Source organism: Ceratotherium simum, chromosome 22 (genome assembly GCF_057802395.1).
Source record: "Ceratotherium simum simum isolate JZ-2026a chromosome 22, ASM5780239v1, whole genome shotgun sequence".
Taxonomy (NCBI): Eukaryota; Metazoa; Chordata; class Mammalia; order Perissodactyla; family Rhinocerotidae; genus Ceratotherium; species Ceratotherium simum.
In genome coordinates, this window is record NC_141921.1 from 38,309,970 (window position 1) to 38,334,256 (window position 24,287).

The following is a 24,287-nucleotide window of genomic DNA, read 5'->3' on the forward strand; positions in this document are numbered from 1 at the left end:
CCCCCACCCCCAAGAAGGCAGGAGGGCAGAGCTCGGGGCAGGTCCCGCCAGCCCTCTTCTCCATCCCTACAAGGATCGTCCCATTGGGGGCTAGTTAAATTGGACACTGGGGGAAGCTTTGAAGGGGAGAAGTCCTCCAGGGATGGCTTATAGCTTGAGGGGGTTTCCGAGGGAGAGTGGAGAGGAAAGGAGGACATTTCTCCATTTGACTGTGGAGGGTGGGAGGTGGGTGATAAGGGAGCCCAATTACATAATGCCCAATTGCATAACAAGAAGTTATGCAGGAATGAAACTTACCTGAATTTAATAAATCAAGAAATAGCAATAAGCATATTATTTTGTATTAGGGAGATTGCTTCAGGCAGGTGAGGGAAAGGACTTTATGGGGAACTGGGTTTTTTTTAGAAATTGTTTGATAATATTTGATTTCTTTTTTTTTTTTTTTTGCACTATGTGCAACTATCACACCGATAAAATTTTTAAATTTAAGAAATCCATAATGAAGTAAAGCACAATAAAGTGCTTCCTAATCTCTCTCCTATGACCCCCTGCTTTCATGGACGCACCACAGGAGCCACGATGTGCCACCTTCAGCCTAGAGACGAAGGCCACAGGGCTTCCAGGGTGGGGATGTGGCAACTCCTCTGGGAATGACTGTCAGGGGAGCAAGTCTTGGGTCTTTGAATGTGGGCCTGGCTTGTGGAAACAGCCAGGGCAGAGGTCAGCCTGTGTCAGCAGAGGGAACAGCCGAGGGCAGGGGTCTGGAGTCAGAGTCCCGAGTGGGACACCCAGCTCTGCACTCTGGGGACTTCCTGGTCACTTTCCTGCTAAGCACCTCAGTTTCCTCATCTGTATGGGGGGAGGGGTGGCTGTGTGGGTGATAACTCCTCCCTCCTGGCATGATTAAGGTGAGAACATGCATAGAACATTCTCTGCAGCTGGCAAAGTAAACTGGACACACAGGAGAGATTGTTATCTTGGAAAGCAAAGAGAGTGACTCCTAAGGAGGCTGGGTCTGCCGCTGGCTCTCAGGGTGGAGCTTCGGGAAGCCGATCTCCCTGAAAGGCAGCGTTCACTGGGGAGTGTCGGCTGGAAAGTTCACGATGGTCTGGAGGCCAAAACCAATATTGTTCCTTCGTCTGAGTCTTCAGCCTCTTTAACAGCAGCTGGTGGCCCTGCCTTCCCGCTTTCTCCCCAGAATCCTTATCCTGCACCAGCCTCCCAGATTATCAGCCCAATTTGCTGACAGGTGACGTCTCTGAGTCTGGGTTTGCTCACCTGTACAATGGGAACAATAATATTGATCTCATGGGACTGGGGACTCCTTGCGAGCAGGCACTGTGCCCGATTGCCTGCCACGAGGTTCCTGTGCCCAGCATGGTGCCTGGAACCCAGTAGATGCTCAACAGTGATTTGCTGGGTGAATGGGATCAATGGGAGGAGTTTAGATCATTAGGCCCTACAGCATCTAACTGACAGTAGGGCTGCAGAGGTTGGGATCCTGGAGTGCTGCCTCTCCCAAGGACTAGGCACCCTTACAGCCTCCCCCTCCTGCCTCCTCCTAGACCCAGAAAAGCCATGTTCAGGGTTGGGAGGGAATCAGGCTGTGGGCAAAGGGAAGACCAGAATGTAATCCCCGGATTCCGGTGAGCCAGCTGGGGAAGGGTGACAACAAGACCCTTCCTGTGCCAGGACCCTTCTCCCCACCTGATCCAGGGAGAGGGCGTGCCTGCCAAGGGGACTGACCAGGAATGCATTCATTCCCACCCAGCTCCCACCTCGGTCCACGTCATGCTCAGCGTGAGGCCGAGCCCACCGGGCAGTTCCGGGGCCTGGAGCCAGCTCACCTCATTCTATGTGACGCCACCATTACCTTCCTGACAGCTCCCTGCCCTGCCGTTAGTTTCTAACTCAGAGGGCAATTTTGCCTCCCAGGGGACATTTGGCAATATCTAGAGACTTTTTGTTTGTCACAACTGGGGGATGGGTCTGAGAGGCCAGATGCTGCTAAACATCCTACAATGGCCCCACAGCAAAGAAGTATCCGGCTCAACTGTCAGTGGTGCCTATTATTGCAATTAGTGCAACTCCTCTGACTGGAAAAGGCCCCCATGCTGCAGGTAAAGAAACTGGGGCTCAGAAAGTCTGTCTAACCTGCCCAAAGTCACACAGCAGGGAACCAGGGTTCAAACCCACCACTGGCTAATGCTAAATCTTGGCCTCCTTTCACTGCCCCACACAGTCACCATGAAGGCTGTCCCCATGGCAGGCCTAGGGATACCGAAGGTCCCTTCCCCAAGAGGATAAGCAGGGTTCCTGCCCTGGATCCTCTCTCTGGCGGCCTGGCCCCTCAGCACCCTCAGATCGAGAAGGGTTGGAGGTTCAGATTCCAATCAAAAGTAAACCCTCAGTCCTTGGAGGTGGGATCTAAACCACTGGGAATTCTGGGAGAGAGCGACACACAAACGCACGTGGGCACACACGCCCAGCGCAGACTGGGAAAGGCAGTTACGGAATCCTATGCAAACTTTCAAACTATGAGCTTCAAATCAGACCAACTGCAGCGTGTGCCCCAGTTCTGCTAATGCCACCTGTGTGACCCTGGGCACGTGACTTGGCTTCTCTGAACCGAGGTTCCCAGATCTGTATGGTGAGGCTCATCCCGCCCACCACCCAGAATTGACTGAGGAACAATGAAGGGGTGGGAGGTCCCTCACCTCCCTGACAGCACCTCTCGAATCCATAAGCTGCAAAGTCTGCACAGTGCCTGCTCGGACTCTCCATCGCGCATCGGGGTGCTGAGGCAGGGGGTTGGATAAGATGACCTCAGTAAGCCCCTCCCCCTCCAGGGACTAAGCAGATGGATGGACTGCACCCTAATCCCACAGATCTTCCTCCTGTCCCTGGCCCACTTTATCTGGCAGGCTCAGCAACTCACCCGTGTGTCTGTCCCCAGAGATCTCCCTGGATGTGGATGCAGACCGGGACGGCGTGGTAGAGAAGAACAACCCAAAAAAGGTACCTAGCTACCAGGGCAGACAGCCCCGACCTGGGGACTTCGGGGACAGAGCCCCAGGCTGGATCCTGTAGGCAGCCATGGTCCTCCCAGCAAACACAGACAACTCGCATTTACAGATGAGAAGACTGAGGCCCAAGACAGCCCCTAGGCGCACTGCACACCAAGGACAGAGCAGAGGAGCCACGCTCCTTACAGGAACAGCCACGGAGCAGGGTCCCGAGTCTCAGTCTCCCCATCCACACCCAGTTGATAGAGCTGTCGGGAGGAATAGATGCCCTGCCCTAGAGGAAGTGCTGCCAAAGCATTGGCTCTTATTATTTTTCCCTTTGGTTTTTTAATTTTAAAACTGAGTGGGGGAGACCATCAGGGGCGGAAGACTGCAATAATGGCTCTCAGTTCAAAGTGTGTTATCGTTGATGGGGCCTGCACAATTCGTTCGTTCATTCATTCTCTCTTATACTGCATTCCCCACTCCCATTCTGCTCCCCCATGAAGGACCCTTTGAATGGGATTAATGTGTCTCTTTCTGGTCTTATGATTCTTGCCAAACACAGGGTGTGATCAGTACACATGGCCTTTTAACTTGTGCAGAGAGCATTGTGTTCTCCATCTCATCCTGTTGCGTACTTTTCCCTCAACCCGGTTTTTAAGCTCCATTTGTTTCGCTCTGTGTACGCCCACGCCGTTGCTTCTGTTTTCCATTTTCTGCTCTTCTATATCACTTAAATCTTTGCCATGGGCGTATGTTACTTTTATAATAACAATCTAAAGCCTGGTGTAAATTATATGTCAATGGGTGCTTTAAAAAGTTAAATAAATATAGCCTAATGAGAAGCCTGGAGCCTAGCAGCCAGCCCCAGACTCTGCACATTGCCAGGGGGGCCCTCAGTCCTGTTGGGGAGCCCCTTCTCAGGCTTCTCAGTGGGGCTCTGCCCCAGCCCTGCCTTCCCAAGGCAGCCGGCCACAAGAAGAAGCTGAGTCAGCCCCACACGTACGTTCTCTGTGCTCGTGGCCAAGCCATGTGACAATAGACTCCGCGGAGGCCTCTGAGACGTCCAGCCTCCCTGAGGAGCTCTGCGGCCTGGGTGAAGTCACACAATCCCTGTGGGCCTGAACTCACCCAGACCTTCCCCATCTGGGCCAGGGAAGTTGCGTGTTCTCTTCACTCATCTCGTAAATTTTTGTTGAGCATCTTTTGTATTCCAGGGCTGGGTCAGGCCCTGGGGATGCAGAAAGAACGAGAGAAATGCAGCTCCTGCCCTCAGGGAGCCCACAGTCCAGTGGGGGGACCCACATTAAATAAAGAATGACATGGTGGCTGTTTTGTCACAATTGTCCTAAGTCTGCCCCCAAAAGAAAGTGTACAGTGCCATAAGTGTAAACCCAGTGAAGCTGCTCTTGTCTGGAGAATCAGAAAGGCTTCCAGGAAGAAGGGGCCTGAAGGAGGAGTGGATAGGCCAGGTGAAGGGAGACAGGACATCCTTCCAGGCAGAGGGACCAGCACAGGCAGAGGCCTGAGAGCTTGGAGTCTTTGGGGAGCGGAAAGGCGGCCAGTGTGGGGAGCAGAGTGAGCGAGGGGAAGGTGGAGGGAGCAGATGGAGAGGTGGGCAGGTCTCACCGGGCCTTGCAGGCCACAGTAGGGAATTGGGGCTTTATCCTAAGTCAACAGGGAGCCCCTGACAGGGCTTAAAACAGGAAAGCAACGTGATCTGGTTGGAGATCGTTGCCCTGGCTGCAATGTAGAAAACGGATTGCCTTGCAGGTCCGTTTGGAGCACTCAGAGCATGTCTGGAAATAGCTGGGTGTCCATCCATCTGGGCGTCTCACCCTGAGCCCCTCTGGGGACCTGAGAGCCTGTCGGAGAATGTCTGCAAGCTCGTTGCTCTGGCCGCCCTCCATCTCCCTGCCTCCACTCGCCTCCAGGCACAGGCACACCAGACAGGAGGTTCATAAACGCCCCGGTCAGCCTTCCTGTCTCTGTCTCTCTGCCACCATCCCCTCCTGAACTTCCCTCTGATGCCTGACCCTCTCCGGGCATCACACACGAGATTCACGTTTGCCAGCTCACAGCTGCCACAATGCATGGTGGCTGCTTTGTTCTCGTCCTGGGGCTGTCTCTCCGATGTCCTGTGGGGTCTGCGCTGGGGCTGGGTGTATCTGCCAGAAGGTGGAGAAGAGGGCACTGACCTCTCTCCCTGCCAACGCAGGCATCCTGGACCTGGGGCCCCGAGGGCCAGGGGGCCATCCTACTGGTGAACTGTGACCGAGACACGCCCTGGTTGCCCAAGGAGGACTTCAAGGATGAGAAGGTCTACAGCAAGGAAGGTGCGGCAGGACCCGCAGTCCGGGCTGGGGGCGGGGAGGAGCAAGGGAAGACTCAGGCTACGTCCTGGGCTGGGCTGAGGGTGAGGCGGCAGTGACCCTGGGTCTCCCGGGGACGGTGGACTCAAAGATCCACTCTTGCTAAAAACAGAAGACAAAACTATTAATATAGTTCAGTTGGCACCGTGTTTTTTCAGAAGTTACATGTACACAGAAGAAGGACTGGAAGGAAATTCCCAAAAGGTTATAGGAAGTCGTTTGTGGTGTTGGAGTTGACAACCGGTTTTGATGCTTTTCTATAGTTCCCATAATACACGTGTGGGGTTTTCTTTGTCTTGATGATAAAAGTCACAGGCATTTGTAAACCAACATTCCAACCACAAGTCTCTTACTCCTAACCTCCTTGTGCGTCCGCCCTGCAGACCTCAAGGACATGTCCCAGATGATCCTGCGGACCAAAGGCCCAGAGCACCTCCCCGCCGGATACGAGATAGTTCTCTACATTTCCATGTCGGACTCGGACAAAGTGGGCGTGTTCTACGTGCAGAGTGAGTGTCCCAGCCCAGCCCTTCCTTCCCGCCGTTCCCATCCACTCGGTGCTCACTGAGCAACCCTCACTGGGGCCGGCTGTCCCTCTAAGGCTCCCTCAGGCAGGTGCAGGGGCAGGTGACTGCAGGGGTCCAGGACTGGCCTCTGAGCAGCAGTAACTGGACCACCATTATCCTGTGAAGTCAAGAGACTCGAGGACAGATCTTCTTCCCTCAAAGGAGTCAGCAATGATGTGGGTTTATGTGAACCCAGAGGCCCTTCTTGCCTCAGAGGAGTCGGCAATGATGTGGGTTTATGTGAACCCAGAGGCCCTTCTTGCCTCAAAGGAGTCGGCGATGATGTGGGTTTATGTGAATCCAGAGGCCCTTCTTGCCTCAAAGGAGTCGGCGATGATGTGGGTTTATGTGAACGCAGAGGCCCTTCTTCGCCATGAACCAGGGAAGGGAGGGCTTTTGAGGTCCGTCTCTTCTGGAGTCATACCTTCCTGATACCTGAGGCAGGTACCCCCCCCCCCAAGCTGTTTTCTGCCCATCTCAGACCTTCTGGAGCTGAGAGCTGCCTCCCACTTTTAAAGAGCCCTGACGATGCTGTGGGCACCCTCGAGGAGCTGACCGCTTTCTCCTCTCCATGGTGACAGGGCATCCTGGGCCCCGCGATGGGGAACGTGCTTCTGCCATGGAGCTAGTCCTCACAGCTGCCTGCTCTGTCTCACTCTTTCTATCAATACGTGCTGAGCCCCCAGGGCCAGGTACTGCTCTCAGCGCTGGCATCCCTGCAGTGAACTCTGCAATCACACCCTGCCCTCGGGGAGGGGACCATCTCCCGGGGGAGGTGATGGTTTCCCTCGGGAGACCTAATAAGTAACTCAGTCAGAGTAAATGGTGCAGACCAGGGCCGGCTCCATGGCTTAGCGGTTAAGTGCGCGCGCTCTGATGCTGGCGGCCCGGGTTCGGATCCCGGGCGCGCCCCGAGGCACCACTTCCCCGTCCAGCCCGGGGCCGGGTCCCGCGTACGGCAACTAGAAGGATGTGACCCTACAACATACAACTATCTACTGGGGCTTTGGGGGGAAAAAACTGAATAAATAAAATCTTTAAAAAAAAATAAAAATAAAAAAAAAAATAAATGGTGCAGACCAAGTAATAGACAATGGCAGGGGCAGAGATGAGGCACGGCTAGCCTGGGTGGTCCCGAAAGGCCTCTTTGAGCAGGTGACATCTGAGCTGAGACCCAAACCAACAATGAGAAGGAACCAGCCATTCATGAGCTGAGGGAAGAATGTTCTAAGCAGAGGGAACAGCAAGTACACAGCATGGAGGAGGGACCCAGCTTGGAGTATTGGAGGAGCAGAAAGAAGGCCAGAGCAGGGGGTGTGTGGGAGTCAAGGTCAGTGAACGGGGCCGGGGCCAGGGCATGCAGAGAGGGCTTGAATTTTATTCTGAGTGCAGTGGAAAGCCATTAGAGGGTTTTAAGCAAGGGACTGTCAAGATCTGATTTATGTATTAAAAAGCTCTCTCAGCAAAACCGTTAGCTTTACAATTTGCCATGGTGCAGGGCGGGGCTTCCCCTGCATGCCCAGCTGTCCAGGGGGCCAAGATCTCTGGCCTAGCTCTGGGGCCCACCTCTGGACAGGCCCACTAGAACCTGACAGGTCCGCTAGTCGCCCTGAGGAGTTGGTCACCAGGGCCCTGGACCCTCACCTCAGGGAGTGATTTAGCCAGGACAGCAGTGGACAGCTGCCACTCAAAGCCAGTCCTCCTTCTGACCCACCCTGGGCTCAGGCAGTGACCTCACACAGGTTGGAGTATCCCCAGAGTCAGGCTGGCTCCGCCGCCCCAGGGGGCCGGAGGTGTTGATGTTTACCCCGGCCAGGCCAGGGTCGCCACAGGGGACGAGGCAACCAGGCAGGCCCTCTACCTGGGCTTCTCCACCGTTGCAGCAAATTGGGACACACAATGTGTTGCTAACAGTGATGCCTGGACATCATCTAGAGGGTTCCTTTGTTGATGCGAGTAGATTGAGGTCTGGCCCTCTAATCACATCCCTCCCCATCACTTGCCATCCGAGATGGGCCCTGAGCAGACAAGAAAGAGAGGAACCACTGCTGCAAGCACTTTGAGACACCATCCTCAGTCTGTCTTATCTGGGTTGTGGGGAAGGGTGGGCGTTACTGATGCAGCAATGACCCCAGAGTAGTCAGTTTCCCACCAAACGTGGAATCCTGGATGAATACTCGGCACCACCCTAAAGAACAAGATGAAAAATAATCAACCTGGGGCACAGTTTCCTTTTGTTCCGTGCAAACATTTTGAGGCTTTGTCAAAATCCAAGTACACCTGTGGATAAGAATGTGTTGTGTTACACAAATGTCATATGTCACCTGTGTCCCCCAAGGGCAGAGGGCTGGGCTAGAGGCCAAGGGAACCCGAGAGGGACACAGGGCTCCAAGAGGGAGCTCTGGAGCCCAAGAGGTTCAAATCCTGGATCTGGACAAGTCCACTCACCAGCCCATGCCTTGGGTCCCTCATCTGTGATGTGACGTGGGGATAACGGGAGGCCTGACTGTCCCCGCTGGTGATGGGGATTAAACGAGGATCACATGTCAGTCACCTAGTGCCATAGCTGGCCCGTGGAACGCTCTCTGTAGATGGCACTTGTTGCTTTTGTTGGGATTATTATTATGATTCTTAATTACAATCACTGAAGTGGACAGAAGTTCCCTGGACTGTTGGGAGGACCAGGTGTCTGTGCTCCAGCCGCAAATTCTGCTCCAGGACCCCAAAGTTGGGGCCTGACCTCTTCCTGCAAGGGTGCAGTGACCAGCTTGTCCCAGTTTTCCCAGGACTTTCTTGGTTTTACCACTGAAAATCCCTCATCCCAGGAAACCCCTCAGTTCCCGGCAAACCAAGATGGTTGGTCACCCTATCAAAGAGCCTCCTTGGGAGGTGGAATGGCTCCAAAGTGACCACAAGGGTTATGACAAGCCAGACCAGCACCGGCTGGCAGGGCCAGTGCCTGGGGCTAAAGAGAGGTCAGGGTGGCCGCTGGGCCCAGCCTGAGGCACGTGGGCTGCTCAGTAGAGGGGCATTGTTGGTTCCAGCGGAGAGCCAGCGGGCCTGCACCGAGCTGGGGATGGGGGATGGAGGAAGGAGGCTGCTGGGGACAGTGGCTGGATTGTTCCCACCAAGGAATCAATCTGCCCGGAGCTGGCTCAAGCCGCCAGAAAGAGAGACACATGTAAATTGCAGGCCACAGGAAGGAGAAAACTGCAGGCAGATGGGCAAGAACATGTCCTTCTCCCTGACCAGCTCCCCTGGCCAGACCCCTCTCCTGGTGGAGCCCCCCAACTGCCCAGAGCCCTGGGAAAGCTTTGGAGCTTTCTGCAAAGACAGGTCGGCTTCTATGCCCTGAGCATCAATTCAAGTGCTGCATAGGGCCTGTGGGCATGGGAGGGCCTGTGTGCCTGGGGGAGAATTTTTTAATTGCGCAGGTCCATCTGGATCTACTCAGTGATTGGGTCACACAGCACACGCTGTCATTTCTGGGTGAGAAGGACCTCACCTTCCATGTCAGGCTGTAATGAGTTCCTTGGGACATCCAGTGTCTGAGTCTATCTGCCTCATTTCTTGGGCCCACCCAAGGGAAGGCGAGGTGAAGTATTGTTTCTCTGCCTTCTGTTCATAAGCCATTCAATGAGAATGTCATGAGTTTTCCAGTAAGGGGTCATGACTCATTCATGGGCTTGCAATAGTAATGCCAACAGGTCCCAGCTGTGTTACCAATGGTTACCCACGGTTACTGAGTTTACCTAAGTAACTGATGCTGTGTCATTCTATCTTGCAATGACCCTGTGGCATAGGTATTATTATCCCCCATTTAACAGATGAGTAAACTGAGGCTCAGGGAGGTTAAGTGAATTCCCTGAGATTCGTAGCTTGTAAAGCCAGAGCGGTGTTTGAACCCAGGTCTCTCTGGCTCTGGAAGTCATAACCCCTAAGGTAAGCGCCCTCAGTGAGATATACAATCAGGATCTGGTTGAGCACGTTGTCCTACATGAGGAGCCGTCCTGAGCCTGGGCTTCAGTGGTTCCTCCATCCATTTTGCAAGTTTTAATCAAGCACTCGATTTGTGCCAGGACCGTTCTGGTTACATGTTCTAACCCTGGGCAGCTGGTCATTAACCGTTTCCGTTGTTGTTGACAATAGTACCACGCTGAGCCTGATTCTGCCCTTCCAGCTCTGCAGGGCATAAAGAAACTCCTTCTGGAACTGCATAGGGTCCTACCTCCGTGCCTTTGCCAATGCAAGTATCTCCTCTCCTCACTGCACCCCGCCTCTGCCGCCCCGAAGGGGATCTCCAAGGCTGCCTACCTCTGCTCAGATGCTTCCCACCCTGTGTCCCCTCCCCGGCCCTCCCCATCCCAGTAACCCAACGGGATCTCCCACCCTGTAGCTCTGTTACGACACTTCCCACATCCGCACTATCTTATCATCGGCCGAGCACTGCTCGCAGACAGATAGAGATGCTGCATCTTGACCATCTCCGTCTCCCACCAAGGTCCTTGCCCATGCTGGTCACAGAGTAGTAGTAATTCAATATGTGTGCTCTGAATTGGCCCGAAAATTCTATACGGAGTGAGGTGGGAGCCATTGGTTCATTTGGTAGACTTATTAAACACGACCACATGCTGGACCAGCACTGGGTCCGGCTGGGCCTGTTTTTTGCCCCCATGCAGGTGACAGTCTCTTGGGGCTAACACTGAGATCATACCATTTGGAAAGGCTGTGATGGGGAAGGACGGGCCCTGGGCTTGGTCTCTGGGGGCTCTGGGCACGATTCCCAGAAGTGACACAAATCAAGGCCTGAAAGAAGGAGAAAGACAACTGTTCGAAGCAGAGGGAACAGCACGGTGAAGAGTTGGGAGATCTCAGTGGGACAAGAGCGCTGGAAACCTGCCTTTCCTCCCAGCCTCGAAAATGTCCAGCCAGAGACGCGTGTGTGCGTCTTTACGCCAATATGGCTTCCAAGACATGGAGGGGAATTTTTGGTACAAGTGGGCATGTTGATGTTTTATTTATATAAAGGGGAAGGGAGCTTGGAGTTCAAATTAGACACAAATTTGAGTCCCAGCTCAGCCACTTACAGCTATATGACCTGGGACAAGCCATTTCTCCTTTCTGAGACTCGGTTTCCTCATCTGTAAAATAGGAACAATAATACCCTTCCTCAACACCACTAGCTGCTCAGTCACATCTGCGATCATTTCGTGTCTGCCATTCCTGGGCGAGTTAGCTCATTTTATAGATGAGGAAGCCAGAAGCCAGAGAGGTTGTCTGGTTCAGGGCCACACGGCTAGCGCACAGCAGTGCCAGGACGATGACCAGGCCACCACCCTTCTGGGGGCATTTTCTGCTTCTGCTTTTCTCTCTGTGTCTAGAGGCCAAGTTACTCTGCTATCTTGTCTCCGTCAGTGACCCCACCCCACTGACCTCTTCCTGGTGGAGGTGGGGGCCTGATGTTGGTCCTTCTCCCTCCAGACCCGTATTTCGGCCAGCGTTACATCCACATCCTGGGCCGGCAGAAGCTTTACCACGTGGTCAAGTACACGGGTGGCTCTGCGGAGCTGCTGTTCTTCGTGGAAGGCCTGCGTTTTCCCGACGAGGGCTTCTCGGGCCTGGTCCACATCCACGTCAGCCTGCTGGAGTATATGGCCGAGGTGAGGGCTGCCCCTGGGGGCCAAGTGGGGCTCCTTCCAGGGGGCCACTCCCAGGAGCCCCCGCTATGCTCCAGTCCCCCCAAAGCACTGAGGGGGGTCCCGGCTTGGAGACCTAGATGCCCCCACCACTCACACCAAGAAGGGTGAGGCTGGGTCTGGCTCAGATTTACGAGAACGGGCCCGGGAGTCAGACTAACATGAGACACCGGGCAAGTGAGTTTATGCCTGTGCCTTATTTCCCCATCGTAAAACAGAAACCACTGAAGCTCCTGGTTGTGAGCATCCAGACTTGTAAGAACTCATTCGCAAAGCACCCTCCAGTCCCTGGGAAGAGGACAACGCAGAAGAGGCAGAGCTAACAGCATAGGGTGGGGAGGGGGCTTCTCCTGCTCCCACGGGTGCCTGGAGCAGCCTGGCCATCAGGGTCTCTCAGACCTGGGCACCAGCAGAGTCTCAAAGGCAGAGCCGGGCAGGAAAGGCCAGCCGTGCCCGTAGTCCCACCCCCATCCTCCCCACCAAAGGCAGGGGCCAGTTTCCTGTAGCTTTTCAAAGCCAGCAGCACAGGAACCCTGGAATCACACCTCATTTTCCCTCAGATTCCAGACAAGCTTCCTGAACCTTTCATTAAAGAACGATCTAGACATAGCGAAATTCCCCCAAACGACATTAAAATACACACACACTGAAAAGGGCAAGGGGCCCAGAGCAAAACAGAAGAAGGCCGGGGGCTGGCCCAGCCATCACGTGGGCTGACTTCAGGAAGAGAGCTTGGACGGGGCAGGATCAGAAGAGTGTGGGCTCAGTGGCCAGACCGCCTGGGTTTAATCCAGGCCCTGCCGCTTACTAACCAGGTGCCCTGGGATGGCTCCGTAACAGTTCTGTGACTCAGAGGTCAGTTTCCCCATCTGCAACACAAGGATTATAATAGCATCTACCCCCCGGGGTTGTCGTAAGGCAGAAAAGAATTGACACGTGTCAAAATACTTACCCTGGGGCCTGGCACACAGCAAGTGCTCGATAAACATCCTATTGTCATCAGTTTCACCCACTTTGGAAAGTGGGAGTGAAAAGCACCCTGACAAGACTTTTTGATCCCCTCCCCTTCTCACCCATGCCCAGGGGATTCCCCTGACACCCATCTTCACAGACACCGTGCTATTCCGGATTGCTCCGTGGATCATGACCCCCAACATCCTGCCTCCCGTGTCGGTGTTTGTGTGCTGGTAAGCAGGGGCCACGGCGCAGAGGCAGTGCGGCAGAGGGGCCAAGAGCTGGGCCTTCAGGGGCAAACAGACCTGAGTTCAGATCCCAGCTCTGTCACTCCCCAGCTGTGTGACCTTGAGCAACTTACTTGGCCTCTCTGTGCCTCCGTTTCTCTGAAATGCTGGCATCAGAGTCACTGTGAGGATTAAATGAGAGGAAGCAGGTGAAGTATTAATCCAAGGTCCTGGCACAGAGTGTGTGCTCTGAAAATAATAGCTACTGTTTCTTTTCTCCTTCTTGGCCCATACTGTGTATTTGGGAACCTCTCATGCGGTGGATAGTCAGCTCATCTTATTCATTCAACAGTTTTTTATTGAGCACCTATTACGTGCTAGACAGTCGCAGCAAGATGAGAAGAAGTGCCTGCAGCTGGACGCTGGCCACCCTGGAAGGGATCCCTGATGTCCTGGGCCCATCCTCTGCCTCTGTGCTAGGCATAGCTCTTCCTTGGAAATCTGGGCAGTCAGGGATGTAAGGTTTGGGGGCGGGTGGGGTTGAGAGTTCCCCTCCTCATTTTGTTTGTTCATGACCTTGGCAAACACCACGTGAGTAGGTGAGTTTGCTTGGCCCTTGACTCCAGCGGCCTTGCTAAGGAAACTGTGAGCACTGCTGTGGCCTCTTCTGCCCAGCGCAGCCCAGAGGTGCCAGCTGCTGTTGCCACTCAGTGGGCTTGCCCTCGTCCCTCCTCCTGACCCTTCCTCCTGGCCTTCCCCTCTTCCCCAAATTTGGCAGCATGAAGGACAATTACCTGTTCCTGAAAGAGGTGAAGAACCTGGTGGAGAAAACCAACTGCGAGCTGAAGGTCTGCTTTCAGTACATGAACCGAGGCGACCGCTGGATCCAGGTGAGGAGCCCCAGGCTGGGAAGGACGGGCCCCCGGGTCGGGCAAGAAGAGCTGGCTTAACATCCCTATCCCAGCAGCCAGCAGCTCCACGGATGGGAATCCAGGTGCACGTGGGCACAGAGACACGACTGTAGAAGGCAGTTCCCTGCAGCCTTGCTTCTTGCAGTGCAAAAGACTGTAAAGCCACTTACATGTCCATCCATGGGGCACTGGGTAACCACAGAGGGGACAGCCTCATCGTGGAGTACTATACAACAGATAAAAAGAATGACGCCAATCTATAAATACAGACTGCACTTCAAGTTAAGGTGTTACTTGCAGGAAAATGTATACAGGATGTTACCAATTCGGTTTTAAAAAATGGGGTCGATATGAGTACAAATATGCTTGGGATGTGCAGGGACTCTCTGAAATGATACGTGAGAAGCCACGGCCATCGTTTGCTTGTAGGAAGGAGAACTGGGGAGGCGGGCTGGTATCCACTGATGTCCCCCGGGCTCATCTGACAGCCTCCTTGGTGTCCCCACAGGATGAAATCGAGTTTGGCTACATCGAGGCTCCCCACAAAGGTTTCCCCGTGGTGCTGGACTCTCCCCGAGACGGCAACCTGAAGGACTTCCCAGTGAAGCAGCTCCTGGTGAGAGGCTGAGGGCCACCAAGGGGGTCGGGGGCTCGATCCTGGGGACTCCCACAGGACAGAGTGGTCAGGAGACCTTGGGCACGCTTGACAAATGAGTCTGTTGCCCGGGGCCTCCGTCTTCTCGTCTGTTCAGTGGGTCAGATGGGATAGTGACCTCTAAGGTCCTTTTCTGCTCTGATAACTGACGTTTTTCCAAAACACGGAGTTTTCTCGTGGCTAATCAAACTATGGGAGACAGAGGCAGGGCAGGCGCCCTCGTTCCTGCCACTGCCCCACCTCCAACTACAGCAAAATAAGTTTCAAAGATGAAATTATAGTTAAGCAATTGTCAAAAATGCAGGTTCCAACTTCAAGCCTCATTAAAGCTCTAGTTTTCACTTCATGTGTGGTTTTTTTAAATTATTTTGTTGAGGTCATATTGGTTTATAACATTGTGTAATTTCAGGTGTACGTTATTATATATCAGTTTCTGTATAGACTGTATTGTGCTCACCACCAATAGTCTGGTTTTTATCGGTCACTTTACATTTGTGCCCTTTTACCCCTTTTGCCCTCCTCCCACCCCCTTCCCCTCTGGTAACAACTAAACTGTTCTCTTTGTCCATGTGTTAGTTTATCTTCCACATATGAGTGAGATCATACAGTGTTTGTCTTTCTCTGGCTGGCTTATTTCTCTTAACATAATACCCTCCAGGTACATCCACCTTGTTGCAAATGGGATGATTTTGTCTTTTTTTATGGCTGAGTAGTATTCCATTGTATATGTAGACCACATCTTCTTTATCCAATCATTTGTTGATGGACACTTGAGTTGTTTCCACTTCTTGGCTGTAGTGGATAATGCTGCAGTGAACATAGGGGTGCATAGATCTCTTTGAATTGTTGATTTCATGTTCTTTGGATAAATACCCAGCAGTGGGATGGCTGGGTCATATAGTATTTCTATTTTTAATTTTTTGAGAAATCTCCATGCTTTTTTCCATAGTGGCTGCACCAGTTTGCATTCCCACCAGCAGTGTATGAGGGCTCCCTTTTCTCCACATCCTCTCCAACACTTATTATCTCTCATCTTGTTAACTATAGCCATTCTGATGGGTGTGAGGTGGTATCTCATTGTAGTTTTGATTTGCATTTCCCTAATAATTAATGATGTTGAACATCTATTCATGTGCCTGTTGGCCATCTGTGTATCTTCTTTGGAAAAATGTCTGTTCACATGCTCTGCTCATTTTTTGATTGGGTTGTTTGTTTTCTTGTTGTTGAGTTGTATGAGTTCTTTATATATTTTGGCAATTAACCCCTTGTCGGATATATGATTTGCAAATATTTTCTCCCAGTTGGTGGGTTGTCTTTTCATTTTGTCATGGTTTCCTTTGCCTTGCAGAAGCATTTTAGTCTGATGTAGTCCCATTTCTTTATTTTTTCTTTTGTTTCCCTTGCCTGAGTAGACATGGTATTCGAAAAGATGCTGCTAAGACCAATGTCAAAGAGCGTACTGCCTATATTTTCTTCCAGGAGTTTTATGGTTTCAGGTCTTAGATTCAGGTCTTTAATCCATTTTGAGTTAATTTTTGTGTATGGTGTAAGGTAATGGTCCACTTTCATTCTTTTGCATGTGGCTGTCCAGTTTTCCCAGCACCATTTATTGAAGAGGCTTTCCTTTCTCCACTGAATGCTCTTGGCTCCTTTGTCGAAGATTAGCTGTCTGTAGATGTGTGGGTTTATTTCTGGGCTTTCAATTCTGTTCCATTGATCTGGGTGTCTGTTTTTGTGTCAGTTCATGTGTGTTTTTAAAGCAATCAGACCCCTCACACCAATTCTAGAGGCCATTACCACTCCCTTTTTATGCCCTCAACAATGACTGAGTGAGGGCAGAACAGAAATCAGTCTCTTTCGTCCTCCCCTTCCGCCCTGAACAGGAGGCGGGGCTTGGCCAGAGCACGAAACAGAGACTGGGGTAGGTCAGGGGGCTTTCCCCAGGTCACACGTGGGGTGCCTCCCTGAGACATCAGGGCTGCTCAGAGGTGACCGCTTGCCAGGTTCACACCTGCTTCCTGAGAACATTCGTTAACTCGTCCCCTCATCACAGGGAGATGGTAAAGAGCTCAAAGCTCTGGAATGTCCCATGGACCTGGCCTTGAATCCTGGTTCCAGCCCTTAGCAGCAGTGTGACCTTGGGCAAGCAACTTAACCTCCTCAAGCCTCAGTTTGCTCATCTGTAAAATAGGCATAGAAACGGTATCCATCTCACAGGATTGTTGTGAAGATGGAAGGCCTTGTATAAGGCATCCGTGCTGCACCTGACACAACGACCACGATTAGCTGGTTATGAGGCCACAGCCCTGGACACTGTCCTCAGTGAGGACTGTCCACTTCCTCCGGCACTGGGACGGGTAGAGTTCAACCGGCCTCCAGCAGCGGTTGCTGCAGGCATGAGAACCAAGGCCTCCCAGATTCTGCTCTCACTCTCTGCCCAGGTCACCGTCTACCTTCAGTGTTCCCGGCTGGTCTGGTTTCAATGCGCCAGGCTGCATTGTTCCTGGAGGCCTGAGCCAAGCCTGGCTTTGTGCTTCGTCCCTGCCCACCTGTGTGATGCCGTAAAGCCCTAGCTGCCCCAGCCCCCGGCAAACCGCACCTTGCCATCTGGGGCTCTCAGGCAAGAAAGCCCTAAGCTGCAGCCGTCCACCCCACCAGGCGTGATTGTCCCTTGAGCCTCACGGCAAGGCCAGGATAAGCCACATCCTCTCACTCTGTGGCTTTTTCCACAAGGACTTTTGTTGGGCAAGCTTAGTTCCAGCCCCAAGGCAAGCTCCCACGCAAGGCCCCTACATTTTTACCAAAAAATCATGAAAGGCATCTTAAAATTCAGGAGGTCACTGGGGTTATATCATGTGCCAACTGCAGTCTGCTGGAGCTCTGTGCTAAGAAGGATTCTGAGGCTACATCTGGGCTCAGTGAACAATATGGCTTGAGAATGGGGTGGGGTGGCATATACATTACATTCCTGTGTGTATTGGTCAGCTTTCACTGGGTAAGGCTGCAGTAACAAACAACCCCCCAATCTCAATGGCTGACAACAGCAAAGGTCTGTTTCTTGCTTGTGCTCTCTGTTGACTGCTGGTTGGTTGTCTGCAGCTCTGCTTCCTTGTGCCTTCCTTATTCTAGAGCCCAGGCTGTAGGAGCAACCCCAGTCTGGAAAATGCCATTCTCCTAGCACAAGGAGAAGAGAAAGAGAGTGAGCAGGCATACCCAGTGGCTCTTATGGCTTCTGCTCTGAACTGGCATGCATCACTCCTGCTCACATTTCATTGGCTAATCCAAGTCACATGACCAAGTCTGGGGTACTATATTCCTTCCACTGGGAGGTACCAGAAGTCACACAGCAATGGCTCAGGATGCAAAATCCTCTTACTGGGAAGCAGGTGGCAAGTCTCTGGGAACAAGAATACAATCGGCCACCCTGCCTCATGTCACCTAATCCGACACCTCTTTTACAGATGGGGAAACCGAGGGCCAGAGAATTTAAGAGATGAGCAGGGACATCAATAGCACAATATGCAGACTAATCCTGAAATCAGTATGTCTCTGTGTTTGGGAAATAGAGGCACAGGCAGAGACCCAGAGGTGCACACACACTCACTCATACACACTCACATTCTCACATGCACACCCACATTCACACCAAGGTGCTCACGAACTCGGCATCCGCATGCCAGGCCCCTGCTCTTTGGTGGGAATAAGACAACCATCAGCGACCCCCCTCGAGACTAAATGCCCATGGTGCCTGACCAAAGGTGGTGAGAGAGTGGTCATCAGAGGGTGGCTGGGTTGGAGCTAAGGACTCCCAGCTGCAGGAGACTAATGACGGTGTGTGCCCCCTGCCCAGGGCCCAGATTTTGGCTATGTGACCCGGGAACCCCTCTATGAGACTGTCACCAGCCTCGATTCCTTTGGAAACCTGGAGGTCAGTCCCCCAGTGACTGTGAACGGCAAGAAATACCCCCTGGGCCGGATCCTCATCGGGAGCAGCTTTCCTCTGTAAGAGACGCCAGGGTGGAGCTGGGGGCAGCAGGGTGGGGAGGTTGCTGTTTCTCTTTAGGGGTGGCCTGGGTTGCTCATACATGGAGCAATTGGCTGGGAGAATTAATCCCTCCCACAACTCTCTGATAAGACACAGACACTCTTGGAAAGAAAACCAAGTTAGCCTTTACATCTTAGTATGAATTAGGATCTAATATAAAACTAAATAAATAATTATCTTCCCAAAACGGGAGGATGTATAATGAGATCATAAACCAGGTGGGGAGGGGATGAAGGGGTCCAGAGAAGGAATACTGAAAGAGGGTGAATGGGAGCACACCAACAAATCCTCGGGGTGCCTGTACACAATAACGTCACAAGAAGACAGGGCTGTGCCCCAGAGTCATGAGTCCCTGGCTCCCCTGGCCTGTCCACAACACCCTCACTCCCTCCCCAGGTGACCCATCAGTCAATGGAAAGGTAGATTCTTCCTTGGTTAGGACAGTCTCTGGGGAGAGAGTATTGTGGGTCCTCACTTCACAAAAGGGCTGCCAGGAACCTGCACATATGGGATCAGCCAGAATTTGGGCACCAAGTCCCTCTGAGCCACGTGGGATTCTCTACCTTCTATGGGGAGGCCACTGGCACAGGCAGTGACCATTGGCCCACCCTCCCCTCCTTCTCGCTCCACTCATTAGTCACTCTTCCATTCAGCAGGTACTTCCCAAGCACCAGCCCAGTGCCAAGACCATGTCAGGCATAGGTTTCCTAACATGAAGTCCAGCCCCCGCCTTCAAGGAGGTGGTGGAAATCAGACATGAAACAGGGGCATACAGTGATAGAAAGAATGATGGGGCCAGGAGAACCCAAGGAGGGAATCCCCTTGGGGATTTCAGGGAGGGTTTCTTAGAGGCAAATATTTGTGTAGGGCCTTCTCTGTGCCGGGTATTGTTCTAGGGTCTGGGGACATAGCAGTGAACAAAACAGACAGAGTCCCAGCTCTCGGGGAGTTTCCAGTTAGGGATGGGGCGAGTACAGAAAATAAACATGGAGCAAGCAAGTAAATACACTTCTGGGTGTTAAGTGCCATGAAGGAGATAAAATAAGGTTCCATGATGAAGAGTGATGGGGCAGAGGCACATAAGCTTTTGTGGTTTTGAGGAAGTGACTTTGGAATTGAGGCTGGATGATGAGAAGGAGGCAGCTGTGGGAGGATCGGAGGGAAAGAGCATTCCAAATAGAAGGGACAGCAAGGGCAAAGCCTTGGGGTGGTAACAAGATTAGCCGGTGGCTGGTGCAAACAGAACAAGGAGGAAGGGAGGAGGGCCAGGCAGGGGCCAGATCAGAGAGGAGTTTGATCTGTAAGCCCACTGTAAGGACCTTGGGTTATAGTCTAAGGGTAATGGGGAGATTGAAGACCTCAGGGGGTCTAGAAGTCAGGAAGGGCTTCCTGGAGGAGGCGTCACTTGAACTGATTAAAGAAAATGAGTAAAAGTTAACGTAGCAAAGACGCACATGGACTAGGGCAGATTTTGGAACCGTGCTTGTGCCCTAGCCCCCTCCAGCAGTCCAGGCAAGACCCCTGAGCACAGAAGCTGGCCTCCTCATGCCTACTGGCATTCTTGGGGGCTGAAGGCTGAGCTCCGTGACCTGCACACTGGCCACGGCTGCAGCTAACGCCTCCCTCTTTCCCCTTGGGCTCAAATGCCTTCCTGCCTGTGCCAGGGGCCCTCAGCCTGCAGCTTCTTCCCATGACGTCTCCACTGATGCCACCCGGGTTCAGGCTGTGTTCCACAGGCTGCAGGCCCCCTGGTGAGGCAGGCCTGGTGGACAGCCTCTGAAAAGCTGCCTCCCCCCAATCCTGCCGCAGGTCTGGCGGCCGGAGGATGACCAGGGTGGTGCGGGACTTCCTGCAGGCCCAGCAGGTGCAGGCGCCCGTGGAGCTCTACTCGGACTGGCTGACCGTGGGCCACGTGGACGAGTTCATGACCTTCGTCCCTGTCCCAGACACAAAGGTGAGCTGGCCCCAGAGACTGGGGTGAACAGGGCAGTGAAGAGCCCGTGTACTCCCAGCTCTTGCCAGCGGAAGGTAGGATCACAGGACGTGGACCGCATAGAGGAAGAAGGAAGTAGGCTGAAGCTGGTTGGTACGTGGTTGCTGTGGCAGGAAAATTTTTAACCCAGTATATCCGAAATATTAGCATTTCAACATGTAATCAATATAAAAATTATTAAGGAGAGATTTTACATTCTTTTTTTCACACTATGTCTTCAAAATCTGGTGCGTATTTTATTCTTACAGCACCTCTCACTTCGGACTAGCCACAACTCGAGTGTCCGATAGTCACGCAGGGCTATGGCTACTGCACTGGCCATGACGTTCTAGAGAGAACTGGAGTATGGGCCTGGGGTTCTGGAAAGAGGTTCTTTCATTTTCTGAAGTGAAAAGGATGGTTGCAACTTTATACCCTGGAAATTTTGTGCCAATGGCCTCTTGGCCACTTGGAGAAGCCCTTCCATTCTGTCCAAGGTCCCCTTTGACTCCGTGGCGCTTCGCGGAGGGAGGAATTTCTATAGCAGGAAGGGGGAGACATATTCCTCTGAGACAGAGCAAACCCTGCCAGGCAGCCTTTGCCCCTCAGCATGGGGAGGCTTGAGACGATGTGCCGACAGGGGTCTGGGTCCTCGGGGCGGGGGCCCCCTTGTGCTCCTTTGCCACTTCCCCTCTGCTGATGTCGCCCCTCTGGGTGGTCTCTCGCAGAAATTCCTGATGCTCATGGCCAGCACCTCGGCCTGCTACAAGCTCTTCCGAGAGAAGCAGAGGGAGGGCTATGGGGAGTCCATCATGTTCAAAGGTGAGTGCCCACAGCGCCTCTGCAGGAGCGGGCAGCTGGCCCCCAGAGAGACCCTCAGGAGGGTGCGGCGCCCAGCTCCACTTCCCTGGGCGTGAGGTCACCATGGCGGGAAGCAGCCCCGGCCTCTTGTGACCCTCGCTGTGGTCACCTGGACCATCAAGCTGCCCACTGCTCCCTATTATTGTCAACAGTGCCAGGCGCTTCTTGGGGACCAAGTGTATCCTTTAAATGGCACCAGACCCAGAGGAGAGTTGAATGGTCAAAACCGACATGCGGTCTGTATTCAAGGAGCTCGTGTTTTAGAAAAAAGATAGAGAAAAATATACACAATGCAGTTTGGGGACAAGATGAGAAGGGGGAGTCGACAGACAATACATAGACAGTATCACTGCCAGTCCCACAGTGAGAAATTGTCTGCCTAATTTAGCCATCCATGTAGTTGGGACCGATGTAGACCGGGCTGAGGTTTGCTGGTAAATTAATCCTGGAAAGGGGGAAAGCTGACCAGGTGGAGACAGTCAGCCAGGTTAGAGAGGCCATGACAATCTGTTATGTTTTTCTTAAATTGCTTTTTGTCACTTTTCAGGTTGGTATCTCCCATCTACCTCACTCCCAAAAGTCTGCATTCCTAAGGCTGGTGGACGCTTACATTACTGCCCTCCATACCCAAAGGCAGCACTCCTGAGAGTGACTGGTGTCTGGGACAGACAAGACCAATTTAAGACCACCATCCTTTTTTAATTCCCCACTGGTGGGAAATTTTTTCTTGGATTGGCAGGCATGAATCTTGACCTTCTGGAGGCTTCTTTCTGTATTAAAGATACCCCCAAAGCTACCCACAGGATATAGGAACCATTATCTTTGTACCAGTAGCTCCAAGTGGTGGTGTGGAGACAGCTCAGGTACAGGGTGTGACAGCCCCAATCTCTTTGCCGCTGGCAAACTACAAGACTGGGAAGCACAATGGACCAGCAACAGACTCTTCCCAGACCAGGCAAAAAAAAAAAAAAGAGTTAATAGCATCAACTCTGGAATCAGTTTGCCTGGTCTGCGTATGGGCTCTCTGCCACTAGCTGGGTGACCTTACACAAGTCATGTAACCTCTCTGTGCCTCAGTTTCCTCATCTTTAATGCTAGCAGCTACCTCAGAGAAATGTGGGGAAGATTGCTGAATTAATCCATGTAAAACATCTAGAAGAGTACCTGCCACATGGTGGGTGCTCGATGAGCCTTAGGTGTTACTAATCAGGACAGAAGCCACGTGGGCCATCGTGATGGACTAGGAGGCAGATGCAGGCACAGACCAGGGCAGGGCCGAGCATGAGGCAGGTCTGGAAAACAGGAAGGATGACACCTCTGGGCATCCTGCTCCCGCCGCACTCACGCCGGTCAGCTCCTCGTCCTTAGAAGCAGGCCCCAGGTGGGAGACCCAGGTGCTGCTTGTGTCACCCCCACCCCTTGGCCAGAGAGAGAGCAAGGCAGTCGCCACCCCTTCCCTGGCCCAGACGACGTGGCCAACTCTGGAGAAATGAAGATGTGCTGCCCTCCCCAGGCAGAGGGGCCCTGGGTTTACCTGGGGCTTGCGCCCCTGTGTCCCAGCCTGTCCCCACCTCCGTCTCCCTCATTCCAGCAGTTAGCCCAGAAGCTGGGGGGCCTTGGCAGAGGGCGGCACCCAGGCTGGCGCCTAGAGCCAGGCCGTCCCCTGTCCTCTGACCCCCACAGGCTTGGGCGGGATGAGCAGCAAGCGAATCACCATCAACAAGATTCTGTCCAGTGAGAGCCTCGTGCAGGAGAACCAGTACTTCCAGGTGAGGGGGCAGCCAGCGGGCAGAGGGCCCCTGGGAGGGACGAGGCTCCGCCCGATGACACCTCTCACACCCTCAGGGCTTCCATGGGGAATGGCCAAGGGCTCAGGGCGCATGACAGATGGAAGGGTCTCAATGAGCTTTCGGCCCAGCCTCCCTGCTTTACTCCAGTGCTAACGCTGGAGGGTAGAAGAGATGACAGAGGCAGGACGTGCAGGTCAGCAGAGGCTAGAAGCAGACAGGAGAGGGAAGAAAGACATGTTAGGCAGTGGTAAAGCGCCAAGGGCTCTGTAAGGCTAGAGGACGTAACATCTGGGGGAGACACACGCTTTTCAAATATGATGAAAGCTACAGACCTGCTCTCCAGAAAAATGCATATGTGAATATATGCCCTGAATTTTTATTAGTTTTAGGGGATCAGAGATCCCTGAAGTTTTCTATCTATGGATGGATTCCCACTTCTGAGTCTCTAAATCTCAAAGGTTGTATCCACAAGTAGAAACCAGTCAACAGGATCATATTTATTTGAATTAAATCTCTCTTTATTTGCATGGACATATTTAAAAGGATCAAGTTTAAAAAAAAACAGAAAATTCAAACTGATTTAAACAAAAAGGCATGATTGGCTCATATAAGTAGAAAGTCCAGCAGTGGGGTGGATTTCAGGCACAGGTTGATCAGGGCTCCAGCTCCATTTCTCTGCACTTTGTGGGCTTTGTAGGTGCCCTCATGGTAGGAGCATAGCTGCAACAGTTCAAAGCCTCACATCCACCCAGTATGCCATCCCCCAAGAAAAAGGTCTCATACGCCCCAACAATTGGACAGAAGCCTTGCATTTCACTCCAGATGGGCCATCCTGAACCAATCCCTCTAGCCAGGAGAATTCCATACACTGATTAGCTTAATCCTGGGTGACTGCCCATCCCTGAACCGATCACTGGGGCAAGGAGCTAGGGGCAAGAGTCCACTAATTAACTCTCTCTGGGAGGTGGGGATGTGGTTGATCCAACCCAACAGCACGCTGCTGCATTGCGGGGGCCGGTGGGAAGGGATGCTAGAGGAGCGACTGCAAGTTTCCCCAAGTTCACAGAGTGCCTCAACGCCTATTTCAACATTGACTTTGTCATAACTGTCGCCCCACCATGGTCATTTTCTGGCATCAGGTAGATCTGAGGTCAAACCACGGCCCCCCACTTTCGGCAGGAGGACCTTGGGCAGCTCACTGAGGACTCGGTGTCTCAGGTCCCTCGTCTC

The 24,287-nt window shown here is 52.8% G+C and overlaps 1 protein-coding gene across 4 annotated transcripts in view; it reads left to right on the top strand.

The window, feature by feature from the left end:
- Positions 1-24,287, top strand: part of PADI2 (peptidyl arginine deiminase 2) — a 45,668-nt gene that overhangs the window by 17,624 nt on the left and 3,757 nt on the right. Inside the window, exons 4-15 of one of the 4 annotated variants that reach the window (XM_087446725.1) lie at positions 2,957-3,018; positions 5,227-5,344; positions 5,764-5,889; positions 11,428-11,606; positions 12,726-12,829; positions 13,602-13,713; positions 14,243-14,350; positions 18,240-18,391; positions 20,244-20,388; positions 21,135-21,228; positions 21,420-21,503; positions 21,815-22,933. In XM_087446725.1, the coding sequence (XP_087302851.1) occupies positions 2,957-3,018; positions 5,227-5,344; positions 5,764-5,889; positions 11,428-11,606; positions 12,726-12,829; positions 13,602-13,713; positions 14,243-14,350; positions 18,240-18,391; positions 20,244-20,388; positions 21,135-21,228; positions 21,420-21,503; positions 21,815-21,969 (1,439 nt within the window). In that variant the 3' untranslated portion in view covers positions 21,970-22,933. The other 3 variants (XM_087446726.1, XM_004425631.3, XM_087446727.1) reach the window with 3 other exon arrangements.